Raw genomic sequence first — 23234 nt, 5'->3', positions numbered from 1 at the left:
TGTATGGTTTAATCATCATTTTAATCCCTTTTTATTCTTAACAGGAAAATTGAAATTAAACTCAAAGCAGTCTTGGTTCTGTCAGATCCTTTCCCTAATAACAAAAGAAGCAGGACAGTGTAGTGGTTAAAAGCATAAATATGAAAACAGACTTCCTGGGTTCAAATACTGCTTCTATGACTTACTAGCCTTGTGATTTGGTGGAAGTTACTTCGCCTCTCTGATGAGAATAAGCCCATCTAATATTGCTGGTATGAGGATTAAATGCTTTGCATGTGCCTGGCACACATCAAATAATATAGAACGGCTTCGACATTACTAGGTACAGCATATTAGATAGAATAGCTAGGACTGGGATCCAAGGCATCCATATCTAGGCTTAGCAGATGGGCCTTAGCTATAGCGTGTATTTCATCATTTGTAAAATGAGAGGTCTGCACAGCCAGCTGATTCCTAGGGTACTTTTCTGCTAAAGAACTGCTATCTTGCTTTTGGATTATAATCATTTTCCTCTTCCTGTGATATAAGTTGAAATTGTTTTTCTACTTTAAAGAGAGGAAAACTGAGGCACAGAGAAGACAATGGCTTTTTTTTTTTTCAGAAAAATGTGCATCATTGATTCAAAATTAGGAAGTTTCACTTTGTGTTCCCACAGTTCAATGGCCAGCTTTCTTGCCACTGACATTTGGAGCATTAGACATGGAGTCCATCCTGTGCAATATTCTGGTTCTGAGAACAGCTTCAGACAGCATTTGCACATTGAAAATATTTCTTTAATAACCTGTCACCAAGCTGTCCTCCACTAATCCATCTAAATCTATATCCTAGAATGTTCAACTCTCAGGATAATGACCTTCATATGTTTTCAGCACCATGTCTCTTGTACTCTTCAAGGAACTCTGAAAAGTGCACAGTGGCTGAGAACCTTGCCTGAAGTACCAAAGTGACTGCAGTTTGAGATATTGGATCTTATAGTCCATTGATAATTTAAAATACAAATGCATATATATCTGAAAAGGAAGAAAAAAATCAAGCTTTTTCACTAGGGAACACATTATTTTTTCATTTCAAGGCTAGTACTTAAAGCTCAAAATCTCTATGGAAAGAACACTATGGAATAGGGCACATTAAGTGACCTGCTTGCCTCAGAAATAAGCTTCACTTCCTGCCCTTTCAGAGCCTGTCGTCTCTGGGTTGGTGCTGTGAAAGCATCATTTTCTGTCTGTCGAAAGCCCTGCAACATGGACATGAGTGTGGGATAAGAGGGCCAAAAAGTAAAAGGAAGGCAGATAAGAAAACAATAACAAGGAGAGGTGAGCATGGGAAAGAAAAGGAACATTTAGTCAGGGGACAGAGACTTTGAGTTCTTAGAGACTAACTTCCAAAGAACTGTCTGTATTTCAACTTACAGATGGTTATGCCACACAAAAGCTTTCCATATAATTCAGAAAAAGGAACTGTGAGATTTAGATGATTTTTGCATATCTTTAGATCTGGTAGCTTTCTAGATACTTTTTTTTTTGTTTTTTTTTGTTTTAGGGCCACACTGGCAGCATGTGGAAGTTTCCAGGCTAAGGGTCAAACTGGAATCGCAGCTGCCGGCCTACACAACAGCCACAGCAACTTGGGATCCAAGTAGGGTCTGCAACCTACACTACAGCTCACGGCAATGCCAGATCCCTGACCCACTGAACAAGGCCAGGGATCAAACCCGCATGCTCATGGATATTACTCAGATTCAATCCGGCTGCGCCACAATGGGAACTCTAATGGATGCCTTTTTAAACGCAGTTGTGTTTTTGCCTCTTATTGCCTCTTCACTTGGAAGTTTCCCACCTTTGAAAGGTTATCCAGGTGACTCTTTACGCCAGGCTAAAGGAAATTCTGAGTACCATCATTATGGACTCAGCCACACTCAAGGGAGCACTATTAATAACAAATTTTCTCATCATGGCTTCACGGAGACAACTCCTCTGGGCAGAACTGTACACATCACCATCTTTAATGAATTATTAAAACATAATCTAGGAAAATACCCCCTTTTGTAGAATCTCTTTTATAGACTCTCAATATATATCAAGCAAAATGCCTAAAAACAAGGTTTGAGTGACACTTGGAATAGTGAATTAACAAATTTACAATTACATTTTTTATGACTATATTGAAGTAAAGTGACATTTGGGCTTTTATCTGAATGCTTTTCTATTCTCTTTAAATGGAATCTGTCATTTTAAATTTGCTCTACCTGAGTTCTGTCAAAAAAAAAAAAAAAGCTCATTTTAGGTCTAAAGATATAAGGCTTTACAAATAACACATAATGAATCTCTTCAAAGGGAGCAGACATAGGCGATATGTACTTTCTTCTTTGTATTTCCCCTCATTCTCCAAAATTTTTATAATAAATATGTGTAGCTTTTATATCAGAAAGAACCTGGTGAAATAACAAATAAAATTATACTAAGGCCAGATCTCCACCAGGACAAGATGAGGGCTGATGAATATCTAAGGAATCTGGTGTATATAGAATGGACCCTTGAAGAAAACTTGACTATCTTTTTCTTTGAACAACTTCACTTGAATTATACTTCTAATAGCATTTGTGTAACTCTAAGTATGAAAAACTGCAATAAAATCTGAAAAAGAATAATTATTAAACCAAAAGAAGATTAACTCAAAATAATTCAAGGAATTTATGTCTACAATCACCTTAGGCAGATAGCAGGAGGCGAAAACCTGCTGAAAAACAGTCTGACTCTCACCAGATCTACAAAAATCTCCTTTTTGCCTCAGATTTAATAGGTAGAGCCATCCAAAAATCCACAGCAGGACATAACAATTGAATTAAAAAATGTTCTATTCTTAATGTATAATTTTTACAGAAATAAATAATACTGCTTGACTAAAGATGATGTCCAGGAAAAAAAGTTTACTCATAAAAAATAAAATATATTAAAACAAACCACTTTGCTTGTATTCCTGATTGAACTCGTGTCTGTAGTTTGTATTCCTGATTGAAATGTTGTCTGTGGCTCACTATTCTGAATACTGTGGATTTCACGGAGAGCCATTTTTTCTCATAAATAAAATGACTTTAAGCAATCGGAATTTTATATTAGCCTTTTGACTTTTGAATATAAAATATTTGAAAAGGAATATTAAAAATGTTTGAGCCAATAAAGAGTGCATGCAAAACTAATGCTATTTCTGTAGTGGGTGCTACCACACAACTAACTAGAGAAGAGGAAGAATTTGGACGGGAGATCACACATCCTTTAACAAAAGACAAGTCTCACTTTCTACTAAAGGCTTATCCAGAACATGGAGCAGCACCATAATTACAGCTCTCTGATTCAGTATATACCTATCCCCACAGCGAATTTATCACAGCCCTATGCTGAGCAGGGAAAATCATCATCGTATCATATCCGAACGACGTTCCCAATCTCTTGCAAAACTCATTCAAGAGCAAACTACAGAAAGCGTTAGGCTGCAGTCGGCAAGTGGAAGATCGCGCAGGGAAGCCAGGGTAGAGTGCACAGCTTACCTTGAACTCCTTCTCTATGTTTGCCAGTTTGGCCAGCTCGTTGCTGAGCTCCAGGGCGGTGAGCACAGGGTCCTCGCTGGACAAAGACAGGTACGCTGGGCTGGCCAGCCCCTTGTAGGCATTGATCCTCGAGCGTGAGTGGCTGAACGAGTCGTGCCTCTGCTTCTCTGTGCAGTCCCCACACTTGCAGAAATAGTCGTGCGGCCGCTCGATCCTGGCGCCCTTCATCAGCAGCATGTGCACCACCTCGTATTTCTGGCAGTGCGCCGCCAGGATGATGGGGGTGATGTCAGGGGAGAAGCGCGTGCCGTCCTCGTCGTAGGCGTAGAAGTCGTCGTCCTGCAGCTCCTGCTCACAGGGGCTCAGGGTCAGGCGCTTGCTGGCCGCGAAACCGGGGTGGTTGAGAATGGCTTCCACGATGCGCACGTAGCCCTTGCTGATGGCGAGCAGCAGGGCGTCGCCTATGCGTGCCAGGTTCTCCTTCTTCAGCAGCAATTCAGTCACCTCCAGGTGCTCGTTGCCCACAGCCAGCTGAAGCGCGTTCTGGCCCATGTAGTCTACGCAATTGACGTTCAGCGTCTTGGATTCCTCCAGCATCTTTCGCACCACGGGGATGTTGCCATACTCAGCTGCGTCGAGGAAGCGTTCCTCCTCGGCTGTGAGGCTGGTGCCTCGGTCATTGAACATGAAGGCCGGGCCACGAACAGCCTGACGCCGACCCTTCTCTCGCATCACTGTCTTGCGCCTCAGGGATGGGCTTTCCTCCATGGACCTGATCAGCAGCGGCAACAACAACAAAAACCAGCTGTAGAATATTAGGGCCTATTGCTTCCTCCCACATATCTGGTCATTTCTGGAGTACACAGAACCCAGCGCAGATCTGTGACTTGAGGACAGCCAGCTCAGTTGCTAACGACTCGCCTGAAATTTACACCTGTACCTTACATGGGTTGCTTGAACCCTGAGAGTAGCTGGAAGCCCTTCAGACCAAGAGTTCCTGTTCAACAGAAAATGACATTCACTGAGTTTCTTTGAGGCCTAGCAGCAAGAATAGGGCAGCTGTCACTGATGCGGTGAGGGTTTGATTCCTGGCTGGAGGACTTCTGCATGCTCTTGGCACAATCAAAAAATGAAGGAAGGGAGGGAGGGAGTGAGAAAAGGAGGGACAGAGGAAGGGGGAAGGAAGGAAGGAAATGACATTCAGAAGGAATAAATCCTAACACCCACCATGTTAGTTGAGATTTAGCTGTATCATAAGAGTCATGTAATTAACTGATGTGCACAACAATTTCAGTTCACATTTGAGTTTCTGTGATGCTGGGTAAATAATTTCATTTCCTTGGGCTTCCTTACCTCAGGTGTAAAATGTACACTTATAAAGAGCTCCAGATTTTCCTCATGATCTCATGAATAAAAGGCTTTTTTGGAAGTTCTGAGTCTCTGAAAAATGATGCTAAATAATCAATGTAATTTTAACATTGTGATTTTTAATATTTCAGTGGTTATTACTATAAGTACATATCTGCATCTTTACCTTAACTCAGTCCTAACATTTGAAATGCTTAAGACAACTTCCTTTTTAAAAAATCTGGGATTTTTGTCTTTTATATGAGTTAAACCTAATGGAGGTATGGGTTCCAAAAGAAATATATATGTCTGCAGAACTCTAATCTACATCAGCTGGATTATTCTGGGGAAACTAAATTCATCATTAAAGTGTTACAGGATTTCCCATTGTGGCTCAGCGGAAGTGAACCTATTATCCACAAGGATGCAAGTTTGATCCCTGGCATCACTCAATGGGTTAAGGATCTGGCATTGCCATGAGCTGTAGGGTAGGTCACAGACACAGCTCGGATCCCGAGTTGCTATGGCTGTGGCATAGGCCAGCAGCTGTAGCTTCGATTCTACCCCTAGCCTGGGAACCTCCATATGCTATACCTGCAGCCCTGTAAAGAAAAAAAAAAAAGTGTTACATCTTAATGGAATAGGGCTTTTTTAATCTAATGATTGCTAATTATAAATAAAATTGCTTATACAAACCCTACCTCTTCCCACTAAAAGAAAGTGATCTTAAAATATCAGAAAGTGATTCTTTCATAATTTTCTTTTTTTCTTTTTGTCTTTTTAGGGCCACACCAACAGCATATGGAGGTTCCCAGGCTAGGGGTCCAATCAGAGCTGTAGCCGTCGGCCTATGCCACAGCCCCAGCATCGCCAGATCTGAGCCACATCTGCAACCTACACCACAGCTCACAGCAATTCCAGATCCTTAACCCATGAGCAAGGCCAGGGATCAAACCTGCAACCTCATGGTTCCTAGTTGGATTGTTTCCGATGAGCCATGACGGGAACTCCCATAATATTTTTCTTTACATTTCTTAGTATCTTAAAGTTTTTTATTGGTATTTCTTTTTCTTTTGGAATCTATACCTCCATTTTGTGTATCTGAGCTGGTGTAGGATTTTAGTACTATAGAACACAAGTTACACAAGTAATTTCGATTTTGTCTTGAAAAGATTCTAACACTGAATTAAGGGTGAAGTCAGATTTTTCAAATAGAACAAATAAATACTGCTATTTCAAAAGAAAAGTACTGACAATGCTACTCGTCTTCATGGTGAATCCACATAAGAAGTGTCTTTCTTTTTTTAAACTTTCCTTACAGTATTCAGATAAGCTTCATTAATCTGGACTGATAAAATGGTATGAGTCACAATCAATTCATCCGGAGCCCATAAACATGGCCGCAATCTCAGCTGGTCTTGAAGACCTATTCTCCTCCAACATGAGAGATAAGGAAAGCATGAGGGTGAATGGAGAAGGATGCTTAACTTCAGTAATGCTGACACTAAAATCATTTTGCCAGACATATTCTTACCTTTAGATCCCCAACCAATGCGTTGACTCACTCAGCACTGCAAGGAAACACTGGGTAGGGCCTTCTTTCTGGTAAAAGCATTGGAGTACCACCAACCTAAATCAATTGCTCCACAAGCACCATGTGTGAGCTCCTTCATGGCTGATATGGATGGCTGGTAATATATGACTGCTACGGACTAAATCTTGTCTCCCCCACCCCCCAACAAATCCATATGTTGAAGCCCAAATCCCTAATATGGTATCAGGAAATGAGGCCTGATGAGGAAACTAATGAGGAAATTAGGTTCAGATGAGGTTATAAGGCTAGAGCCTTCTTGGTGGAATCAGTGCCCTTGAAGAAGAGAAACTTATTCAAGAGAAGAGAGAGAGCTTGCTCTCCCCAACCCACACCCCCCCACCCTTGTGAGGGCACAATGAGAAGGCAGTCATCTACAAACCAGGAAGTGCTCCGTTCGCCAGAACCTGACCATACACTGACACCATGATCGCAGACTCTCAGCTTCCAGGACTGTGAGAGAATAAGTTTCTGTTGTTTAAGCCACCGAGGTTATGATCCTTTGTTATGACAGCCCAAGCTGAGACGCTGACCATACATCTAAAGCCAAAAACATTTTTTCATGCTTTATGAAAAAAACTTTGGGTTCTTAGTACTTGCCCAAGCATTTTAGCAGATAAAAATTCCTCCTGAGAAATATTTGCTCCATTCTCGTGAGAGGCAAAAATACAAGATATTTTGGTGCACCCAAAGGCAATCCTTTGCTCCATTCTCGTGAGAGGCAAAAATACAAGGAACTCTTCTCAGTTTTCACAACTGTGCCATCAACTCATCTGACTCCTCATCTGACTCATCTGAGGACCACCTGCCTCAAGATCACTTGGAGTAATTGTTAAAATTCAGATTTCTGGGTCCCTGAATCTCTCAGGGGTGGGGCCTTGGAATTTTTTTTCCTTTCTTTTTTTAAATAGCCATACCTGCAGCATATGGAAGTTCCCAGGATAGGGGTCAAATCTGAGCAGCATGAGACCTATGCTGCAACTTATGGCAACACCGGGTCCTTAACCCACTGAGGGAGGTCAGGGATCAAACCTGCAACCTCTAAGACATTATGTCGGGTTCTTAAGCCACTGAGCCACAATGGGAACTCCAGGAATATGTATTTTAAATGACCGTCCTCTGCAATTCCTATGCACACTAAAGGTGGGATACTTCCACATAAAAACAGTGGGGCTATCCCGGATCAATGATCCCAGACTAGGAAGCCTGTAAACACTTGTCACACTAGCCCTGCCAAAAGCAAAGTTGAAATAACATGATTGAGCCGGGCAGGCTAAGGGACATTTACGTTCTCTACATTTTATTACCACTTAAAATCTGATCTCTAGGAAGTGACTTACCTGAATCACTATAAATAAAACCTGTAAAATGCCTTTACCAGTGACTATTTGATGTCATGCCTTTTCTTTTATCGAAGATTGATATTTTTAAAGGGTTATTACGTTTCCTTTAAAATTGCTTTTCCCACTGTGACTCAGTGGTATCAAACCTGACTAGTATCCATGAGGACAAGGGTTTGATCCCTGGCCTTGCTCAACAGATTAAAGGATCTGGCGCTGCCATGAGCTGTGGTGTGGGTCGAAGACATAGCTTAGATCTTGCTGTGGCTATGGTGTAGGCTGGCGGCTATAGCCCCAATTGGACCCCTAAGCCTGGGAACTTCTATATGCTGAGGGTTAAGCCCTAAAAAGACAAAAAAAAAAAAAAAAAAAAAACCCAAAAAACTCCAAAACCAAAAAAACTGCCTTTAAAGGGTTAAAAATATTTTTCCATTAAAGTATCTATTATACCTTTTATGAGGATTCAAGTGTTAAAGTCATCCTAGGATTGTGTATCAAACTCTCCAGATGAGTTTGCTTCCCTTGATCTAATAATATAAGCTACTTAACTCTTTGTGTGTGTGTGTGGCCCAGGGTATCCAGGAATTTAGCTTAGATCTAAAAATGCACAGTTACCATCACTAACCTATTTCAGATATTCCACAGTCTTTCCCCTTCTCCTAAATCATTTTTCACTTAGATTTTAAATTGGTTATCCTATACTACATGTATCTTAAACCTATTTTATGATTATCTAAATTCTTTTTATAAAAAAATAGAGTATTAGTAAATATCCCTTCATATGTGCCACCACTGCCCACATTCCTGGATGCTAAGGTCATGCTTTATTTGTCATTAGCCAGTGCCCCATACAGAGTATCTACTCAATAATTATCTATTCAATAGAGTTTCCATATCATTCCTGGCCCTATCCTCTCACTTGACCTCAGGTCCCATATGTACAACTATCTGTCCTCTGGTCACCCTAAAATGCCCCAACTCACATTCGCCCTTAAACCAGCTCCCTTTCCTAACATTTGCATCTCAGGCGAGTTATTCAGGCTTCACAATTTCAAGGTCATCTGTGACTCACTGTCTTGATCCTGTCAGTCACAAAGTTCTGAAGCTTCTCCTTTGGAATATTTCTGTACCAGATTGTTTTTTCCAATTCTCATTGCCAATGCTGTTCTCTAGATCATTAACACATCATGGTTGCATTAGTACAACAGCTTTCTGGAAGAGAAGAAGGCAACTAAACTTGCCTGGGTATCTGGTATATACATATGTTTCTCATGCACTGTTATATCCAATTCTCATAACATTGCTATGAAACAGGTATTATTTTCTGTTTCATAAATAAGAAAACTGAGCTCAAAACAATTGCTCAAGGTAACACACAGAGTAAAATGCTGAACTGGGGTTCAATCCAGGGCCTGACTCCTCTTTCCAGTGCTTCGTGCAGCTCCTGATTTCCTCTTTATACCCCACAGCCATCTCCAGCCTCTTACGCGTCTTAAACTCTGCTTTTACTGTCACACTTCTCTTCAAAACAAAAATAAAAACAAACCAGAATCCTCCAGCTGATTTTTAGGGATGTTGACAGTCTGCCTCACCCTCTCTAACTAAACTTTTCCTTACTCCTCAGATTTATTCTTCATTGTCCTATAAACATATTATTCTGCTCATTTCTGTACTATCAAGGGTATTCCTATACCATCAAGGATTTTTTTGGTAAAATTAGCTAGGTGCTTTTCTCCTTTGCCTTTCCCAATACAAGATCTTGGCCCTGATTAACTGGGAACAGCTTGCTGCCCAAGGGGTGTGGGGAGCAGTATGGAGTTGGGTGGGTGTTGTTTAGGGGGAAATGGAGAAGATACATTTTTGAGGAGCACATGGAGAAAGATTGAGGTAATTTTCAGCTTTTTTTGCAAGAAAAATGGGATTGTGCAAGCAGAATTTTGGAAAAGGGAAATTGTCTTTAAGAAGAATTGGCTCAGTTCCTTTACTTCTCTAAATCTGAAGGAACCTGACCACTGAGTGCTCTCGACATGCAGACAGGGTAGCTCCCCTGCTTTTGACAGCAAAGCCACAATGCTTACTATCCTGAGAGAAGAAAAAAGTAACAGAAGGGAATTAAAAGTCAAGATGTGGATATAATAAGGTGGAGAAGCCCTGGGACAGGGGATTCTTGCCTCACTTGTTTGATGTGGGGATCTGAAGCAGACTGGCCTGGTTAAGGAAGGGATGGTGTGGGTTTTCTCAAGCTACCCTCAGCTCCCATGTAGTGTGGCCTCTGCACTGAGAACCCGGGAGCCTGCCCCAAGACTTGGGATGACCGCTGGTGCTGGAGCTGGCCAGAGGATAGTGCAGGCACCCAGCTCCGCAGCCTGCAGGAGCTGAGCTGAAACCCTATATGCCAGGGAGTACATCTGTGTGACAAAGGCAAGTCAGCCAAGATCAAGTCACTGCCATTGACAAGCAACACCCGAGCAGACAATGAATACTGCCCAGAGACCAGAACTGTCAAGAGGACACCACCCATTCACCCCTCCAGGGAGGCAGAGGCTCCCCTCCTCCATTGCACAGAAGTTACAAAGACTAGTGAGGGAAGGGGCGTGGCTTTCCAGAGCCTGAGCAATTTTACCCAAGTGAGAGAGTATTTCTTAAAAAGAAAATTCACTTTATACTATCAAACTAAAATCAATGAAATTTATAGCATAGCATTATTACATAACCTCATAGCATCTCTCTAGAGTGCCTGGACTGGGGGAGTGGGTGGCAGGGGTGTGGGGGGCGACATGCAGACCATAAAGAGATTCTGACCTCTTTTGGAGATTTCGAGGAGGAATCAGCAAACCAAGGTCCCTTAGGCACCAGCTCACAGCACAGGGAAACACTGTCCTAGTTGACCAAATCTTTGCCATAATGTAGGGCAAGCCTTCCTTCCTTGTTAACTCACATAATTGTTTGATTGCTTAATTAACTTAATTGCTTAATTTATTGATTGCTTAATTCACTTTCAGAATGAGAAAAGTGTTTAGCATGCAAAAAACAAAACAGCATTTTAAAAACTAATTTAAATGACAGATGGAACATTTGGTCAATTTTTTTCTCCCTTGGTCAGCAGGTGGAAGGCTTAGGAGAGAGGCCTGTTAGTCAAGCTACACATTGCTGCCCAACCAAGTTGTTCTGGTTTCTTGATCCTACTACACCTGACTCTGGGATATTCTTTTTGCTTCTAGCCCTGGGCATACTCTTACTCTGGCCCTTCGCCAATTCAAATCCTTCCTACCTTCTGTAGTCCAGCTTACATTACACCTCTGGAAACAGACGGTAAAGTTTCACAGAGTAATGACTAGGAGGTTCTGGTCTAACTAGAAGGTCTTAATTGCAAGGTTCTATTCATTCTGAAATGCTGTCTTTTGATCCTTTCTGAAACCATTTCTTTCTCTCCTTGATTTTTGTCTCCTTGATTATTGTCTCCTTTGATAATCACATTCCCTGTTTGAGAATAAATGTTCCATGCTTCCTATCTTATTTTTTGTACTTCTTAGCCACCTCTACAGTGCCTAAAACAGTGAAGTATCTGTTCAAAAATACTTTTCAACTGATGCTAAGTCTACAGATAAAGTGACTCAGTCAGAATGTTAACTTCCTTAACATCACTGAAAGGGAATTAGAAAACGAGAGGTCAGAGGTTCTCTCCTAGGGTCTTTCAACTTTACCATATGGTCTCCAGGGAGTAAGAAAAATGAATAGCAAGTTGCAAATTAAAATGATATTATTAAAATATACGCTTACTTTAAGTGTTGGAATGCTTTGGTTCTATAAAAACAGTTTCTAAAACGGCTCTTCGGATTGAATCACAAGCTCTATAGTACTCAGCAACAAATGAACATTATTAAAGAAGCCACCTCACATCTTTTATTTACATGAAGAATTAACCAGCTACTTATTCCATCTAGCAAGCAAGCGAGCGAGCAAAGTAACACCATGAACAATGTGAGCCAAAGCCATAAGAATAACAGTCCAATTGTTTGACTAATCAGTTTACCACACTGAAGAAACCAAATGTGCCCACCAGCTGGAAGCAGTTTGTCCTTCTGTGAAGGGCAAGAAAGGCAGAAGGAGCCACAGAAGATAAGTCATGAGAAAAGCACAGAGGAGGGGGAACAAGTGTTAGACAGCAGCCACCGTGTTAGTGACCGTATTGGGGATGTGATTATTGGAAGTGAAGGTGGGAAGCAGCGGGAACTGACAAAGGACAAGAAAGTCAGAGCTGAAAAGTCAAAAAATAGACAAGCCCCATGGTCTCCCTGGCAAGCAGGACCTGTCAGTCAATGTGGCTGCCTCTGGAGACATCTGACAGCTACACGCTATGCTTATGTGAGTGTGCTTAGAAGAAGGAAAGGGCATTTGACAGCCTTGATAATGTCATCAAAACCACATTTTGAAAATATCTTACTGTGTGTACTTGTGGAGGGGAAGAAGTGGAGTGGGGGGACACTCTGAACTTCAGTAGCCTCTAGGATACCAGTGTGCAAGGCTAGAGGAAGGCAGCCCAGTCAGTTTGGCTGTCTAGTGTAGCGGGAACAGTGTTAGGGGTAGTCCCATGTCCCACACCACCTGCTGCTGTGCCTGCATCTCTCAACACCATGTACAGCTCAGCAATGCATCATCACAGTAGCAACCAAGCCAGCAAGACAAGGCATTCTATTTCAGAACCATGAAAGCATCACTTTCCTGTCTAGAGATGCTCATCCCAGAAAAGAGTTAAAATGTAGAGATTGAAGCATTTACAAGTCTAGAGAGATATTTGGGTCTCCACAGTAATTAATTCTCTGAGAGTTTCTATTGGCCAGTGTTATATTCAGAATTCTCCATGTATCACTTTAATAAACCTATTAGACATATGCTAATTTTAGTATATTCCCTAATGACTAAGTCAGAGGTAAGAAGCTGTTGTTGGAGGGAAGCTCCAGTCCCCACTCTTCATCGCTTTCCCTGTCATCCCACTCATGAAAGCTTTGCCAGACCCTTTGGCAGTGAGGACCAAAAAAGCAACAAAGCCATTTAATAGTGTGTTGCTCCCTCTAAAAGTCACTGGGAGCAGAGGTGAGGAGCCCTAACCATTCTCTACATGAGTTTCTTGATGATGCTTTTTAAACACATGTGCCCCAAAAAAGCATTCAAGCGATTGCCTTCTAGGACTTAGATGTTTCTGTTGCCAGGAACTGCATTTTGTGTGTAACTCCATTGAACTGACTATTGTATTGCTTTCTAATTGTCTGCTTTCATGCCAGTATCCTCAACAATACTGTGACACACTTAAGAGCAAAGACTGTCTCTTTGTACTTCTATATGGCTGGCTGTTAGTACATGGCTGATGAATATCTATCTGTTGAAGGCATAGATGCATGTGTGCTTAAATCTTTAAGACTGAAGGGAACAGACACATTTTCCTGTCAGACTAAAGAATACCCTTGGTCATGTATAATAATGTGTGGAAGTAGTGGTGGAGGGGAATTGGGAATAATTCTTCTATTAAAAAATGTCATGAATGCTTTAATACAAGTTAATTATCAGAAATTAAAGTAACATAAACAATCATTCTTCTTTCAAAGGAGATTTCTGCTTAATCACATTCAAGTCTTAGTTACATCACAAAAAAGTAATCTATGAATCTTCTCTTGATTTTATCTTCCATAAAGTGACATTTTGTCATGATAATCTGAGGACATATAGAGGCTACATCTTAGAATCAATAAGCTGTATGGTTAATAATTAAGCTTATCTTCAAAAATAGTAATTTATTGGAGTTCCCATTGTGGCTCAGTGGTTAACGAATCCAACTAGGAACCATGAGGTTGCAGATTAGATCCCTGGCCTTGCTCAGTGGGTTAAGGATCCAGCGTTGCCGTGAGCTGTGGTGTAGGTTGCAGATGTGGCTCAGATCCTGCGTTGCTGTGGCTCTGGCGTAGGCCAGTGGCTACAGCTCTGATTAGACCTCTAGCCTGGGAACCTCCTTATGCCATGGGAGTGGCCCAAGAAATAGTAAAAAGACCAAAAAAAAAAAAAGTCATTAAACTCAATACTTTTTAAAATGAATTTTTGTTATTTCAGGAAGATTAGTGACAATGGAATTAAAGGTGAAATACAAATTCAGTCTATAATTCTTTTTTTTTTTTTTTTTGGTCTTTTTGCGCCTTTTCTAGGACTGCACCCGTGGTATACGGAGGTTCCCAGGCTAGGGGTCTAATCAGAGCTGTAGCCACTGGCCTACGCCAGAGCCACAGCAACGTGGTATCCGAGCCGCATCTGCAACCTACATCACAGCTCACGGCAACTCTGGATCCTTAACCCACTGAGCAAGGCCAGGGATCAAACCCGAAACCTCATGGTTCCTAGTCGGATTCGTTAACCACTGCACCACTACGGGAATTCCAAATTCAGTCTTTAATTGAACGCAAATTGAGACAAAATGAATTCAATGGTAAAATCAAAAACCTGTAATGAACCAAAAGAAGTCACTATCAATTAGATAGATAGACAGGTAATCCTCTAATGTTACTGAAAGCAAAAGGATCTGGTTTTCTATCATTTCATCCATATCCAAAGTCAAAACCTGAAGTTCTTAGACTCTTGCTCCCATCTCATCACCCTGCGACCTACTTTTCAACAGTGAATCCATATGCATCAGTCCTGTTTGACCAAATGTATTTATAAATACAAAACGGGTATAAAGTATTTAGTACTAACATGCTCTTTCCTTATTACACATTTGTGGACATTTAGATCTCATTTTTCAAAAAGATCTAGGATGAAATCCATACCTTAATAGTACAAAGGAAAGAGGGAGTATTCTTTTGAATGGGGGAAGTTTTTTTACTAGATAAGTGTAGACAAATATCTCTGACCTGGATGCTAAATTAAAGACAAATGTTATAACCTTCCTAATTATTTTCATAAAGTCACTGCTGAGCCTCTTATGCGTAAGTGTGATGTTGGCCACTCATAGTTCCCAACTCTAGACCTTCTATCTGGGTCCAGATTCCTCTGTGTTCACCCTGCACAGGCCACTAATCTGTCTCCCCTCCCAGACTGTTACCGTGTAGTGGATTTTTTTTTTTTTTAATGGGAAGTTCCCAGGCCAGGGACACCTATGCCACAGCTGTGGCAATGCCAGATCTTTAACCCACTGCACTGGCCTGGTAATTAAACCCATGCCTCCGTAGCAATCAAGCTGGTGCAACTGGATTCTTAACCTACTGCACCATCTGGGGAACTCCTATACTATGTAGTGCTGATCACCTGGAGGGGTTGATCTTAATCCTGAGCCAGGAAGTTGAAAGTATTCCTTCCTATAAAGAGCAGAGAGTAAAAACAGCTGTCTTTCTCCCATTACATTTCCTATGGAGTTTTATAAAGAGCAAACACAAACACACAAACATTTTCTATCACAGCACAGTAATGAAAAATCCTGAAAGTTCTGACCTAATCCTCAGAAAATGGCCAGGATCCCTTCACCTCTTTGATATTAAAGAGAGAGAGAGACAGAGAGAGAGGGAGCAAGGAAACTATAAATGATATTTGGCAGGGGTTCAATTGCACCTTGAGATAGTCTTATCTTTTCTCTTCTGCCCCCATTCTTAATCCTCCTACTTAGCTAACAAACTTTTTCAAGTTGATCTGCCATCAGTAGTCCAATAGAAATGATAAGTTAATTGACTATCATAATGAGTTAATACTTATTAGTAATTTCCTGTGTTGCTCCTCCTAGGAGCAAATGCATCTAAAATTTCTTTAAGGAAGAGAGAAATGCTTAATCCAAACAAGGCCACAGTGTAAACAGCACCGTCAAAGGAAACTGAAGATTTCAGAGGGCCTGGGGCAGCTGTGAATTTGATGTCAACCTTCATCTTCAGTTTCTCAAGCGGTAAAATAAGATACTGGATTAGACGAAATCCCTTTCAACTCATTCTATTCTTCTTCAAAATTTTCTATACCAGTTCAATTTAGGAAGTGTGGTACTAAGATCGTTTTAGGTGGGGGACTTCAGATGATCCTCAAATCACACTGTATAGATCACTATCTACTCCTATCAGATCAATCCTAAGTAAGAATAGTCTTCCTTCTACAATCTTGGTTCTGTTAATACTGTTTTCATTCAGGCTTAAATGAACACCTAAAACACAACTGTAGGGATATTTGATTTCCAGATGATGGAATAAAGGCCTTTCTCTCACCCCATCACCTCTCCAAAATTATCTCCCTAAATAACAAAGACACAAAACACAAATTTCATTTTTCTTGAAAACCAGAAGATATTTATAACCCCACTTACCAATATATGAAAAAGAGATAAGTTGGAAGAATGGTGAATGATTTAACAGAAGAGAAGGAAAGTGCAATCAGAGTGCCTGTAGCAAAAAGCAAGCTGATCCCCCGATATCATAAAAGACCCAGAAATTGAAAGCAAAAGAAATCCTAGAAAGTAGAGATAAGGTAGAAGCCTAAAATGGAGGAAATGGCTGAGATTTTGTATAAGTGGTGTGTAGCAACACCGCCCCCCAGATTGCTAACCCTTAACTGACCCGATCAAGTGATAACCCTCCCACATGTATATACACACATACAAACAACTGAGTAGCACGGGTTTGAAATGTGCAGGTCCATTTGTGCACATAGCTTTTCAGTAAATATACTAGAAAAACTTTTGGAGATCTGTGACAATTTGAAAAACCTCAGACGAACCACAGGGCCTAGAAATATTGAAAAAACTAAGAAAAAGGTAGGCATGTCGTGACTACATAAAATATATGTAGATACTAGTCTATTCTTACATAGGCATCAGGTGAGTGATATTTAATTACAATATGTTTAAATAATTAAATAATATATTTTAAAATCACATGCTAGTTTTCTTACCTGTTTTATAATTTTGCTTTCAAAGAAGTACATTACCACATTAGTATGTCTCTCCCTTTCTCTCTTTCAGATGGAGCAACTGTGTGTCAGTCTATCATCACAGGCAAATGGTTTTTTTAAAAAAAGTACCCATGTTTCTAATACTGTATTATGAATATGGCATGGTAATACTGTATGCCATAGAAATTTTTTAACCGTTGGTTCTTTCTTTAGCGTATAGGCTAGGCTACTATGAAGTGACTGTATAGATTACACTAGGCTACCATAAAGCAATCATATTGCTACTTCTTCATTATCAATGCAGGAATATCTGCAAATAAATATGAATTTCCTTTTCACATTATTTTTTCATTTTTAATGGTTAGTGTCAGTAATACATATAATATCTACAGTGTTTTTTACCATAGAAGACAGTATTGATATAGGTGCTGACAGATCGATGATTCATTTTAACAGACAGCATAAGCTTACAGTATCAATAAACACAGTAGAATACTATGAACATGTTTTTTCTTCCTTATGATTTTCTTAGCATTTTCTTTCTCTAACTCACTCTATTGAAAGATACAATTATATGACACATATAACATACAAAATATGTGTTAACTGTTTGTATTATTGGAAGGCCCTGGTCAACAGTAGGCTAACAGTAGTTAAGTTCTAAGGGGGAGCCAAAAGTTATACACGGATTTTCAGCTCTGCAGGAAGTCAGTGCCTCTAGTCACTGCCACTGTTCAAGGGTCAACTGTACATAGTGAAAGGATTACTGCAGTCCAGGTAATTAACATATCCACCTCCTCACATAGTGACCTTTTGTGTGTGTATGATGACAAAACCTGAAATCTACCTTCTCAGCAAATGGCCAGGATATGGAAACAACCTAAGTGTCATGGACTGATGAATAGAAAAAGAAACGTGTGTGTGTGTGTGTGTGTGTGTGTGTGTGTGTGTGTGTGTGTGTAAATATATACATATATTCAGCTTCAACAGAGGAGATCCTGCCATTTGTGACAACACAGTCAAACCTTGAAGACATTAAGCTAAGTGAAATAAGCCAGACACAAAAAGAAAAAACTGCATGATCTCACTTATATGTGGAATCTTAAAAAGATAAAATACATAGAAGCAGCAAGCAGAATCATAGTTTAAGGGGCTGGGAGGTGGGGGAATTGAGGAGACGGTGGTCAAAGGGTACAAACTTGAAGTTATGTAGGAAGAATAAATCTAGAGATCTAACGTAGAGTATGAGGAAGATAACTAATAATACTATATTGGATACAGGAGCTCTATTATTGATTTACTAAATAACCTTTAGAAATTCACTTCACTTTGTACCAATTTCCTCACCTGCCAAGTGACAGAATCTGCTTTAAAGAGGTGTGATTCAAGTTAATTTGTATAAATGATACCATGAGGTACTCTATAAACACAAATTACTGCTTTTATCATGACAAATTTGGAAGCACTTCTTCAAGAAAAACTAAACAGCATCTTCTCTTCTAGAAGCTCTCTCTTAAAGATAACACTGCTGAGAAATCTAATGATTTTGTGCATGGATGTTAATAAATATAAGGATTGAATCCTCATACTAAAACTAGACTCAAGTTCTTGTCTCGATTTACTGAGTTTTTGCCAACTGTGAGTCGATTCTTCCCTTTTCTTGAAACTCTTCTCTCTAGGCAACCCTGTCTTACTTAGTACCACCTGCTGCTTATCTTTTTCTGTGTTCTCTGCTTGCTAATCTTTCTTTCTGACCCTCTAAACAAACAAAGATGTCCTCAGAAAGCTAGCTCAGGTTCCCTTTGTTTCTCTTTGCACTCCTTCCTTGGGGGTAATATCATGAACTCATACAACTCTATAACAATTCCCTTCAGAGGTTACACTGTCGAATTCTCCCAAGCTTTAAACTAGCATTTCCACTCTCCTGCTTGACACCTCTATCATAGTTACCTGAAAAATCAGATCCTCCGCTTTGTTCCTTTCTTTTCAACAATGACATCATGACCTTAGTCGTATCCTTCAGAATCATCAAGCCATCTCTGACCCTGCTTTGTCTTTAAACCCCTCATGGATAGTTAGCTGCAAATTTCCATAGATTATGTCTGTGTATTCTCTCTTCCAATCTCTCCCCACTCCATCCCATCAGACCTACACTATTACACATCCTAATCTCAGCCTGGCTGGACAGCTACAATAGCCCCCTAATTTATTCATTCACATGTTGCCAATTGCCACTTCAATCCATCCTAGTCTCAGGGTGGCTTTGATCAAACCATTGCTGCTTTGAAACAATCAATGGCTCCCTATTACCTCCCCTTGACATACAAGATTTTCTACATTAATGCCCAAAAATAATACAACCAGCTAAATCTCACCACTCTCCTACACATACTCACAGCAAAATTCATTTAATATTCCCTGTATGGGCATGCCTGGCATTTTGGAAGGGGGAGGGGAAGTGCGAATTAATTACCCACTCTATTCCATTTATCCTGCCTCCTATTCCATTTATTTTTTAAGGGTCATGAAGGTTTTCGTGTCCTCTAGACAATCTTATGTAACCTTACATTGTCTGTTTCTCCCTTTCACTTGGCTCTTCATGATTCTATCCTTGAGTATATATATTTATGCATTTATTTTAATTTGTAGTATAATTGCCCTGCCCTATTTTATTTCTACCTCTCCCTTATGAGATTTTAAACTCCTTGAGTGTGGAAAGGTTGTCATACTTTTTTCTTTGGCTTGTCTGTATCTAGTCTGCACTTTGCACATGTAAATGCTAAGGAAATGTCTTTAAATTAAAACTCACAGGAACTGCCTTCGAATGCTTTGGAGTAGTTCATATTTAATAACTAAAAACTTTGAGAATGAGTTAATCTTGCCAATGACATACTACTTGGTCCTAGATTTGCTAACAGTTGGGGAAAAGGAAGTCTTGGTTTGAAGCAATCAAGAGTTCTATTGAATCAAGAGTTCTATTGAAGGATTTAAAAAAAAAAAAAGTCTTGTTAGTGATATAGCAGATGACACACTTCCTCCTAAGTCCTCCTAAGTCAGTCTGTTTAAAATTTCCAAATGGAGGAGTTCCCATCATGGCTCAGTGGTTAATGATTCCGACAAAGAACCATGAGGTTTCAGGTTCGATCCCTGGCCTTGCTCAGTGGGTTAAGGATCCGGCATTACCCTGTGAGCTGTGGTGTAGGTTGCAGACGCAGCAGCTCAGATCCCGCGTTACTGTGGCTCTGGTGTAGGCCGGCGGCTACAGCTCCGATTAGACCACTAGCCTGAGAACCTCCATATGCTGCGGGAGCAGCCCTAGAAAAGGCAGAAAGACAAAAATAAATGAATAATAATAATAAATAAAATAAAATTTCCAAATGGAATACAGGAGCATGGAACAGTGAAGTGAGCAAAAGGGTTATGATAAGAAATCTTTTTGGTAAAAAGTGGGATCCTACCCTCAGCATCCTGCTGAATGTTAAATTCAGCTATTCTATTCTGGCTACTGAAAATGACCCTGGAGCCTTGGTAGGCTGGGTATTGGTCTCCAATTTTATCCTAGGGCTGTATGTTCACTTTCTGACCTCTTAAAAATGGTGGCCATGTTCTACTCAAAGGTGCAATAAAGGACTAATCTCTGCTGCAGATATCAAGTTAGCTTGCCACTGGCATGTCTCAAATAAATATAAAAGGCTTGCTTCCCCACCTCCATAAGGATGGTTTATTAACGTATATTTTCTTCAAATGACTGGCCTTCTCAGCCGCTTTACAAAATAAGAACACTGCAACATTTGCTTATTGAATTATGTAAGGTCAGCAGATAGGAGAGATGTTCCACCGCCAGTGAGACAGCAAGTCTACATTAGAATTTGTCCCAGTGCTTTGTGTAATTGACCTCAAGCTTCAAAAAGCAATGTGTGTAATCTCTGCTCCACCCTACTTTCTCAGGTAAGAGTGCTTTGGTGTCCCATTTAGTATGGATTTAAGATAAAAGAAAAAAACTTAAATCAAGAAATTGAGGTGGGTTATAAAAACCAAAGTTGCAAGAAGAAAAATGGATAATATTTTAAACCTCATGGAGGTGGGGAATTGAGCTGGCCGCGCTCTCATCCCAAAGGAAATAACGTCCCTACATTTCCTGGGCCATTTCAACTCCAGACTAATCTTCAGCGATAACTGAACCACATCGGGATGCGTCGCTCGTTTTAAATCAGAAACCTTCCCTAGGCGATCTACGCCCAGCCTCTGATTTCTGTTTTTTTATAGCCAGGTGAGCTCGAGATCAGGTCGGTTCCGTGTCTCCCCAGAGGCCTCGCACCCGGGCTCTGGGCAGCAGGGGGCGCTGCAGAACCTCCATCCCTGACCAGGAGACAACCAATTCCCGTCCCAGGCTGTTAATGCCGCCCGCCAAGACTGGTCCCAAGTTCTCTACCTATCTGTGCGTTCTTCCTAAAAAAGAGAGTGAACCCCGCGACACGCCTAAGGTACGTGACAAAAGAAATAGAAAGCATGCACTCTATCAAATGAACTATCCTCTTTTTCATCCTCTCGCTGGTGAAAGGCTCGCAGCTGGTTAAAGGCTGTTTTCCAAGATTTGGAATTAAGAAAAGTTTCTCTTTCTCACATAGTAGAGCTCCAACCTCTACCTTCCTTAAAAAAAAAGAAACAACTACTGACCCTGAGCCACCTGGGAACTACAACCAAGTACCTCTTAAACGGTTCCCGCGGCCGCCCAACGCCCACTCTCTCCCCGGGAGACCCGGTGGGGCTTCGGCTCCAGTTTTCTCCTAACTGTGAATGAGCCGTCGGGAAAAGAGGCGACTGGGCAAACCCCAACCCACACTCTGTATCGCACACAGTCCCCTCCTTTCTCCCTACTTCCGCCGGCCGGGAACGTAGGACTCGGGTTCCCGGAGTGGCTTCGAGCTAGGAGGAGGCCGGGTTCGAGTGCGCGCCTGAATCTAAGCACATCTTCCCCTTCTTTGACTTCCCGGCAGAAGCTCGGGGACCCCGGGGTCCATTTTCCGCGAGGTTCCAGACCATGGGGCAGTGGTGAGCGTGTCCTCGGTTGTAGGGAAGCAGGCGTCTGCTTACTGAAGAGCTGGTCTGGCGTCCGTTGTGTCAGTCTGCGGGACTGTTCCGTGCGCTTGAGCCGGGACAGAGACCCCGGCCATGCCTTTGGCGCCCCCCAAGTCCCTCTACAGAGCAGGACAAAGGGGGCGAGACCCCGGTCTAGGTCGACCCTAATAGAACTACCAAGTCGTCCCAAATAGAACTACCGTGGAGGGGTGGGATTTAAGGGTCCAGGGCACGTCGCGGGGCGGCCGAGAAGCGCCTACCCTCCCCCCGCCCGGCACCGCCCTCCCGAGGCGCGGGCCGTGGTCCGGCCGGGTACTCACATGTCGGGCCTCGGGGAGAAGGGCGGCGGGCAGTAGCCGTGCGGTTCCCGCTGAGAGGGCGCCAAGCGCGGCTCGAGACCCCCGTTGACGCCCCTCCAGCCCCGCCGGCGGCGCTGCGGCTCCGCGCCTTCGTCCTCGCTCTCCTCCTCCTCTTCCTCCGGCGCGGGGAAGGTCACCCTCACTTGTTCTTTACACTTCCTGACCTTGGTGGACATCGTGCCGGCCGCGGTCCGAGCGCGGGGATGCCGGCCGCCAGCCTCTGCCGCCGCCGCCGCCGCCGCGCTGTCTCTTCGCAGTGCCGCTTCCCCACCTCCCGCGACTCCAGCAGCCCCGGGCAGCCCGGGGCGGGGAGGCAGGAAGAGAGAAAGGCACGGCCCGAGACCCGCAGTTAGAGGCGTGAACCCAAGCAGAGTCGCCGCCGCCGCCCACCATCAAACCGTAGGGGCAGTTGTCGCGCTGGTGGCTGCGGGTAGGAAGCCCGGAGCCGAGCGGGTGCTGGAAAAGGCTCTCCCGCCCCGCGGCGGCGGCGGCGGCGGCGGCGATGCCTCCTCCGCGCCCGTCTTCTGTCTCCGACAGCATCACTTGCTAGGACAGCACCTTACACAGGGTGAAAGAGAGTGAGGGAGGGAGGGAGGGAGGGAGGGAGAGGAGGGGAAGAATCAATTCCTGATCAGACGTTGAGAACCGGAGAGGAAATCAGACCAGCAGGTAGGGAGTAAGGAAATCGAAGCAACTTCCCTCCCCATTCTCCCCTTTTTCTTCCAAAAGAACCCTTTTCCATTTAGAAATATAGGTTTCTTAAGAAAGGGAGAAGGAAGTTGGCTGCCTTGTTAATGTTCCTGCAGTCGTATTTACCCTATTCAACTTTATAATTGTTTCAACTAGCATCATTTGTTGCTTCTCACTTAGTTGAACCTACTGAGGTTTCAGGACATTCCCCTGACTGCCAAGAACTGTAATGTTTTAAATGTGCCTGATTCTTCAGTTTTGTTTTTTTTTTTTAATGAAACTCAAAAACATCTAATAAGGTTTATATACTTTTCAAGAAATACTTTCCAGCAAAATTTTAAGTATTTTTTTAAACTTAAAAACTGCATTTTATCTAA

General features: G+C 42.0%; 1 protein-coding gene across 7 annotated transcripts in view; it reads right to left on the bottom strand.

Annotated features, from left to right (window-relative positions):
• The window catches only part of TRPC3 (transient receptor potential cation channel subfamily C member 3), a 76974-nt gene extending 54370 nt beyond the window's left edge, over window positions 1-22604 (bottom strand). For 4 of the 7 annotated variants that reach the window (XM_021100465.1, XM_013978919.2, XM_013978918.2 and 1 more), the window contains exons 1-2: window positions 22129-22442; window positions 3545-4316 (exon numbers count right to left, since the gene is read on the bottom strand). In XM_021100465.1, coding sequence (XP_020956124.1) covers window positions 3545-4316; window positions 22129-22343 — 987 coding nt within the window. In that variant the 5' untranslated portion in view covers window positions 22344-22442. 7 annotated transcript variants of the gene reach the window in all.

Source organism: Sus scrofa, chromosome 8, assembly GCF_000003025.6.
Source record: "Sus scrofa isolate TJ Tabasco breed Duroc chromosome 8, Sscrofa11.1, whole genome shotgun sequence".
Taxonomy (NCBI): domain Eukaryota; kingdom Metazoa; phylum Chordata; class Mammalia; order Artiodactyla; family Suidae; genus Sus; species Sus scrofa.
Note: the sequence above shows the minus strand (reverse complement) of the source record. Positions and strands in the feature narration are given on the sequence as shown.